Source organism: Peromyscus eremicus, chromosome 3 (genome assembly GCF_949786415.1).
Source record: "Peromyscus eremicus chromosome 3, PerEre_H2_v1, whole genome shotgun sequence".
Classification (NCBI taxonomy): Eukaryota; Metazoa; Chordata; class Mammalia; order Rodentia; family Cricetidae; genus Peromyscus; species Peromyscus eremicus.
The window spans coordinates 81,623,147-81,631,953 of NC_081418.1; the positions used below are offsets into that span (position 1 = coordinate 81,623,147).

At 36.9% G+C, this 8,807-nt stretch overlaps 1 gene segment (V, D, J or C); it reads right to left on the bottom strand.

Annotated features, from left to right (window-relative positions):
• Positions 1-7,736: 7,736 nt before the first annotated feature.
• LOC131906346 (immunoglobulin kappa variable 1D-13-like) lies at positions 7,737-8,257 on the bottom strand. The segment is given in 2 exon segments: positions 7,737-8,059; positions 8,209-8,257. Coding segments are annotated over 2 exon segments (372 nt in total).
• Positions 8,258-8,807: the final 550 nt, after the last annotated feature.

Below are 8,807 nucleotides of genomic sequence, written 5' to 3' on the forward strand. Positions count from 1 at the left end.
ATTATTCCTTCCATGGTAGCTAGTGTTGTTACTGTGGGCCCAGACTGTCAGATCAACAGAAGTGGGACAAGAAGATCATTGAAATAGGCATTTTTTCCTCTGTGTCTGAGTTACTCTAAAACTGCGTGAAAAGAAGTGGAATCGAAGAGCTATATAGATATGAAGATGTTTCCAAAGGAGGTGTAGAAAATGATACTAAATAGAGAAGTATTTGAATATGGGATTGACCAAATAAATAATTAACGACAATAAGAGCCATGTTATTTAATGTAAGGAAAGCAAGTTTAAACAAAGTATCTAAAATTTTTTAAACAGCATTAGAATAATTTAACAATTAAACTCACACCCTTTCAACTAGAAATATGAACACATGTCTCTGTGTGGATTTGTGTGAATAGAGTGGCATTGACAGATAATTTCTCATAGCATAGAAGGATTGACTTGCTTAGTTACCCAAAGCACCTAAAATCTCTAAATTCCATGAATTTAAAAGAAATCAGTTTTCTTTGGAGAATTATAAATTTTTGAGTCTAAAATTATCTACTAAGAAATTCTTTAAGAATGAAGGGGTCAGATGATCATAAATTGGAACCAATTTGATGAGATATCAATTTTTCAGACCTGAATTAAAACTTTAACAACACAATAATTATGATGGTATACTTATTGGAGTAAATAGGAATCATTGAATTAGACTAATATCTCTCAAAGGTATACTACCAGTAAACCTTGATGGAACACCAATTTTGAAGATAGATTCATCATAATAGCTTTACCTGGTTTGGGGGAGGTACCATTTTAAATAATAGCTAATGCCCATGTTGACCTGATAATTGATAGTGACACTGTATCCTAGAGTTGCTGACAGAAACAATGAGGACCTAGTCCGTTGTATATCACCTTGGGTATCTGAGATTGGAAACATACAACAATTACACAATGTTAATCATATTGGCAGATAAAATGGACAATACCAATATTAGCCTTTGAAATTGTGCTATTGTAATGTGAATAATTTCTGTTGTAATACACAGTTTCTGTGCTACTGTTTCTGGGGGAATGTGGACTGTAACACCCGAAGGAAAAAAAAAACCCTCACAGGTCGGTGTAATTGCACAAGAGTTCCATGAGCTATTGTCCTGCTCTTGGAAGTCATCAATGTTCATGTAAGTCCCCAAAGGTGCTACCACAAATGATCTTCATGTAAGATGGGCTGAGTGAGGTAGAATGTATAATGCCAATTTCATTAGGCAAATAGTTTATATCATAGTTGAAAATCACCTATGAAGTGTCACATGGATGCACATCAGAGCCACAATTACAGATGTGACATATTGAATAGTGATTTAATATAAGACTACACACTTCTTGCTTAATTTATGTTTCTATTATCAGACTTTTTGTTTCATATAATCTTCCCTATTAGAAAATGCCTTCTATGACTTTTTGTCTATATTCTTTTATATTCAAAATTTTTAATATTTTATTTTATGTATATGGCTATTTGCATGTATATCTGTGTGGTACATGTGTAGTGCCTATGAAAACCAAAAGAGGACATCAGATCTCCTGGGACTGGAGTTACAGATGGTTGGGAACCTAATTGAACACAGTCCTCTGGCAGAGCAGATATGTTTGAATTTCTGAGCCTTCTCAGTTTGCCTACTAAAGGTAGTTCCAGAAGACAAAACTCTTAATTTGTTCTCTGACATATAGTATTATGCTCTCTCTCTCTCTATTTATCTATCATCTATCTACCTGTCTATCTATCATCTATCTATCTATCTCTATCTCTATCTCTCTCTCACACACACATACACAATGATATTCAGTCATATAGTTCAATGAAATAAAAAATAAAGACCTTAAGGAGAATAATGATGGCCAAGAAAATGCAAACTTAAGTCTGGTGAAAATGACAGAGAGAACCCAAGACTTCAGAAAAAATTCATACAGAAGTAGAAACATCAAATATGATTCAAGGTGAAATGAAGATGGAATTAAAGATCTGAAAGCCCAACTAGAAAGTTCATTGGAAAGCTTTACAAGTAGAATTAATCAAGCAGAAGAAAGAGTACCAGGTCTTAAAGATAAAACAGAGGACCTAGAGCAAATAAACAAGCAACCTTAAAAAACTTTTAAAACATAGGGAAAAGCACACAGGAAATGTGGGACACCATGAAAATACCAAGCCTTTTAATTATAGACATAAGTGAGAATAAAGAATCTGATGCCAATTGCATAAACCAGCTCTTCAAAAAGATCATGGAAGAAAACATCCCAAAACTAAGGGAAGGCATACCAATACAAGCATAATACCCACACAGATTGCCAAGTAGACAACACCAGAAAAGAAAATTACCCATGTCATATTTTAGTTAAAAATTGTATATACAAAAAAAGTGTATTGAAAGCTGCAAGAGAAAAATCACAAATCACATGTAAAAGAAAACACAACAGAATTACAGCTGATTTCTCGGTGAAAACATAGAAAGTCAGAAGAGCCTGGAGAAACACATTCCAATTCCTAGAAAACTGTGTCAGTCAGCATACAATACTATACCAGCAAAGCATCTGCAATGGTTGAAGGAGAAAGAAGCAGTCTGAATATTATTTTTATATTCAACCAACAGAACATAAGGAAAATATAAGATGCATGATTTCAGGCTGAAGAGAAGAGTAATCATTGCAGAGAGACTGTGGAAAGAAATACAAATGCATTTATTATTTTAATTTTAATATAAATTATTAAAACATCACTTTTATAATTAAAATTAATTATTTAATTATAATTAAAATTATCACTGAAAACACAAATAATTTCATTTAGGACTTGTTAGAACTGCTAAGATCAATAGAACAAGTGAAAACACATGTCAAGGATATGGAGTTAAGGGGAACACACAATCATTGCTAGCAGACTTGTAAATTTTACAGTTACTATGAAAATTAGTTTGATGGTTCCTCAGGAAGATGGGAATTGTTCTCCCCCAAGGTCCAGCTACTTCACTCTTGAGCATATACACACAAAGGACAATATCACAGAGACAGTTGCTCAACCATGTCCCTTGTTTCTCTTTTTATAATAGCCAGAAATTGGAAACAACCAAGGTGCCCAATAGCAGAAGAGATAAATAGAATGTGATAAATTTGTACAATGAATTATTACTCAGTCATTAAACAATGAAATCCTGAAATTTGAAAGTAAATGTTTGAAACTAGAAAAAAATCTTCCTGAGTGAGGTAAGGTAAATAGAATGGTAAATAGAATGAATACTTATGGGAGGGGGTGGTTTGGAACTTGAGTGTGGAGGGTGGAACAAGGAGATGGGGTTTATGAAGAAGGAATACAGGGAGACACAGGCAAAATTAAGGGCCATCTTAAGAGTAGTATAGGAACCTAATACATTAGAAACTTCCTAAAACACAGACATATATGAAAGCAATCTAAAAGAATTCATGAAATAATAGTGAAGACAGGGCTACAACTTGATATATTTTGTTACTAAATGAAGCTTCCTTACTAAATTAAACTAAAAAGAAAATCATCCTGTGTGAAGTATCCAAGCCAATGCAAAAGAAATATAATCAGTGTCTTGCTCAGCCATCGTCTGAGAAGCTTCTTCCTGCAGCACATGAGAACAAATACAAAGACCCACACCCAGATATTATACAGAGAGTATGTGACATTGGAAAACCCAGCACTACATGGAATGTCTACAACAAATCCCTCCCCTCAATGCTCAAGAAACCCTGCACAAGAAGAGGCAAAAAGAATGCTGGAGTCAGAGGGGTTGGACATCAGGTTCTCTAAGTTAACATGTTCAAAGCTCATATGAACTCACATAGAATGAGGCAGCATTCACAGGACCTTCACAAGTCTGCAGCAGGCCCACTATGGGTATAGTATGGATTTAAATTTATTATTTTTGTTTGATTACTAAGTGTGTGAATGAGTGGGTCACTGATTCGTGTGCCTTCTCTTGTGACATTTTATTTCTGACGCTTTGTCATTTTCAGATGTGTTAGTTTTCTTATGTTATTATGTTATATTAATTACATTCTGTTATATTACATTATCCTTAAGAACCCTGTTAGTCTTCTATTAACAAAAAGGGAGTGTTTCTGAATGGTAGTGGAAATGTGCGGAACTGAGAGGAGTACAGGGAGGGAAAATTATAATTAGAAAATATGATAAAATAAAAACCTATTTTCTATACAGGAAAAAATGTACAATTTAAAATAAATAGACATAGCTGTGTTGTTTGAAGGCTTAACAATTTTTTTTTCTATTATGAACATCATTGTTATCATGATGGCTACCACATGTACTAATTTTAAATATAGCTAAGCAAATGCTCACTGAGATGGACACACTGAAGGAGTAAAGTGTCATCCTGTTATCCTCTGGCTGTTGTGGATGAGGACCACAGCAAGTGCACACAGTAAATAGAGACTAATATGGCTCCCCTTCGAGATAAGCACATGTTAACATAAAGCCTCTGACACCATGGAGAAATGATGTTATTTTATTTAAAATGTCTTTTCTAACAAAGTAGTTTGCCTGATGTATAATGTGAGACAGGGATATAGAGGAAAGGAATAAAGAAATTTACTTTTACCATCTCTTCCTCCTTTTCTTCCTCTTATCTACCTTCCTTCCCTTCCTTGTTATTTTCTCCTATAATGCATTAGGCCTTGGTTTAATGTATTTTACAGCACAAATAACATTATGCAATATGTCCATATTATTTCTCATTCTAAGAGGAAGAACAACTGTGTAATTATCTCTATTGACTCCTAAAAATCATTTGTATAGGAGTCAATAGCTATTCATGATCAGTCTCTAAGGAAGCAAAGCACTGTCATGTGCTGTCTAGAAATGTCAGGCAAAATAAAATGTGGTATATTTATACAATGGGATGTTACTCAGCAGTTAGGAAAAATGACAAGAAATGTGCAAGCATATGGATGAAATCAGAAAAAAAATAATCCTGAGTGAGATATCTTAGACTCAGAAAAATAAACATGGAATATACTCACTTACAAGTGTGCATTAGCTGTTAATTAAATGATAATCATTCTAGAATCCACAGACCCAGAAAGATTAAGTAAAAGGGGTGATGCATCCCTATCCCTGAGGAGAACTATATTTTGCAGTGGACAGGGGTAGGTGGGGATTGGAACAGGAGGAATCAGACAGGGGAGAGAGAGAGAGAGAGAGTGAGTACAGAGTATCATGTGGAAACCAATTGCAGTGGAAAATTCAAAACTTATGAGGGTGCCCCCAGCAAGGATGCCAACTAATGGAGGATATAGAGCCTCAACTACCATTTTCTGAAACTAGCAAGGCTTCCAGGGGTGGGACTGGGACACCAACCCAGACACAAAACCTTCTACCTACAGCCAGTCCGGAATGCGAAATGTGCTGGGGCAATGGTAGTACAGAGCTTGTGGCAGTGGCCAACCAATGACTGATAATTTGAGGCTCATGCCACATGAGGGAGCTCAGGCCTGCCACTGCCTGGGTGGCCAGAAATTAGAAGCTGGGTAGGCCAGAGACTTAAAGTAGAACCAAACAGAACTGAAGAGATAAATAAAAAATAAATAAATAAAACAAAAACAAACAAACCAAAAGGGGGGAAAAACAGTGTAATGACTCCTAATGCTATTTTGCTACACTCAATCATAAATCAGTGCCTGGCTAAATTGTCATCAGAGAGGCTTTGAACAGCAATTGATGGAGTAGATTCAGAGATCCACAGCCAAACATTAAGTGGAGTTAGAGGGCCCCCTCTGAAAGAGGGAAACAGTGGAAGAATTGCAGGAGGCAGAGTGTTCAAGAAGTCCTGGAAAACACCGCCCACAGAATCAACTCAGCAGGGCTCATACGGGCTCACAGAGACTGAAGCAGCAATCACGGAGTCTGCATGAGTTTGTGCGAGGTCACTGGCAAATAGGTTGTGGTTGTACAGTTTGGAATTTTTGTGAGACTCCTAACAATGGGAGTGGGGGTGTCTCTGACTCTTTTCCATGACCTTGGAACTCTTTTCCTGTAGCTAGGTTGCCTCATCTAGACTTAATATAAAGGTTTGTGTCTAGTCTTTTTCTTCTTGTTATGCACTGTTTGGTTGATATCCCTGGGAGTTCTCTTTTCTGAATGGAAATGGAGGAGTAATGGATCTGGGGAGAGGAGAGTTGGGGGACTGCTGAGAGGAGTGGAAGGAGAGGAGGATGTGGTCAGGATGTGTTGTATGAGAGAAGAATAAAGAAAAAGAAAAAGCAAGAAATTTCCACGTATACTGAGGATAGCAGAATAGGCCTGTACATTAAAGAGCATAGAAATGAACAGAGAATATATCTGTGTTCATAATGTGAACCACTTTAACAATACTTTTAAATGCATGAGTGTTTTGCCTGCATGTAAGTACACAGTGTGCAGGCCTGGTGTACTTAGAGGCTAGAGGAAGGTGGTGGATACCCTGGAACAGAAGCTGAAGCTAGGTGTGTGTTGCCATGTGGATGCTGAGAATCAAACCAAGGTTCTCTATAAGTGCGATAATTTCTCTTAACCAGGGAACATTCTTTCCATCCCAATGAAACACTTCAATGTATATTCTCACAAATTGGTACATTAATTCCGTGTATTGCAAATAATAACCCTGGAGTTTCAAAAGTTGATAACCTTAGTCTAGAATTTAGGTAAAAATTTAATGGGTGTAATAACTAAGAAATTCCTAAAAATGTGATATTATAAGTTCTGACTTGTTTGTTCTTTTTTATATTAATCTAAAGTAATTAAGTCTGTGTGGACTGTAGGTACACAGATAGACAGGAGGATGAATGGGATATCATGAACAGAGTGAAAGTATATTTATACGCATAAGATCAATGAAATTTCTAAGAGAGAGACGGAGAGAGAGAGAGAGAGAGAGAGAGAGAGAGAGAGAGAGAGAGAGAGAGAGAGAGAGAATGGAGTTCAGATTACTGTTGTTGTTTTGTAGGATTTTTTTGTTCCTAAAAGTATGTTTTGGAATATCAAGTCTTCATCAATATCACTTCTGGAAGCATATTTAAGACAATCATTTACAAAAGTCTATATTCTTCTTCATACAGTGAGATTAAAATTCATGGGAGGGTGATTCAATATTGTTTCATTCTTCTAAGCAGACCAGTGGACATAGAAGCCAGAAGAATCCTACTTGAAGTGCTGCAGACAGCTGAGAGCATCAATACCCACTGCTGGAATTTTAAGACACAGCAGAGGATCACAGATATGCAGCCTTCTCTTTCTCTGAGTCTTGTGCTGTAGCTGTTGTGAGAAACCCAGGAATGCTTTCTGCTGTCAGCTTCTCTCAATAATGATGCCTTCCCTTTTGAATACTGGCATTTTAAAGTTAATTTTCTGTACATAAAGAACATTTGCTGGAATATCCACAGAAGCTTCCACTCTTCTGTATGAGTTCCAGCTGGTGATACATCTCAGACTCCTCACAAGGAATGGCTCTGTCCTCTTTTAATGTAGAAAAGACACTGGTACGCTGTAGTGCTTGGGATGAAGTGAAAGAATGAAAATTAGATTACAGAGAAGACTGGTTAGGCTCTTCTACAAAAAAAAGAATCATTATGAGCTATGTTGAAAATGCTATAACATCCAAGAAACAGTTTCAGGAGGTGACTCACCAGGAGGAACATCTGGGGCAGCCAGGCCACATACTTCTGCTTCCTTGGGGGGTTTACTTTATGACTTGTATCACTGTGGGAGGATAATCATTATACTGTAGACAGTAATAAATCGCTACATCTTCAGGCTGCAGGCTGCTGATCTTGAAAGAATATTGTGTGCCAGATCCACTGCCACTGAACCTTGATGGGACCCTATCTTCCAAACTATTTGCATCATAGATCAGGAGCTTAGGTGGTCCCCCTGATTTCTGCTGATACCATGCTAAATTACTGTAAATGTTCTCACTTGACTGGCATGCCATGGTGACACTTTCTCCCAGAGATGCAAACAGGGAGGCTGGAGACTGGGTCATCTGGATGTCACATCTGGCACCTGAGATTGGAAAATTGAAAATAAATTTGTATAGAGTTAATTCTATTACAAAAAGATTTCCACAGAGACAATGAAATACTGACCAGAGTCAGTTGAATAAATTCCCAATGCCATTTGGAAATTTCTTCATAGAAATTAAAATTCCTTACCTATGAGCCAGAGCAGCTGCACCACCAGGAGCTGTGTGGGGACCCTCATGTCTGTGCTGTGACTGTGTGAGGCTGACTCCAGCACAGGACTGACCTGACTATGAAGAAGGATCAGTGGGCACACTCTGGGCACATGCAAATCAGCAATGACTGAGTGCAGCTGCAGGTCTGGCCAACTTGGTGACTTATTACAGCCTGCAGTCATCTTATGTCTCAGATCAGAAAGGCAGTACAGGTTTATTTGTAGGGAATATGCTCCTCTTTGGACAAGAAACAACAACAACACGCTAAGAGTTGCACTTTATTTTTATTTCTGTCATGTTCAATGTAGAATTTCCTTCTTATGTTTCCCTCCATAACAGGGACTGTCAGATATGGTACATTTCTAGAAATTACATAAATCCTTACAGGATCCTTTCATAGGTAACTGTAGATGTTATTGAGGCCAGACAACTACTTATTTTTTTCTATTTATTTGTGAGATTTTATTTTAATTAAGGCATTTCTTCCTTCCTTTCTTCCCTTTAAATCCTTCCAATATATCTCTTCACTCTCCTTCAAATTCATGGTCTCATTTTTCTTTACTTTGTTAATGTATG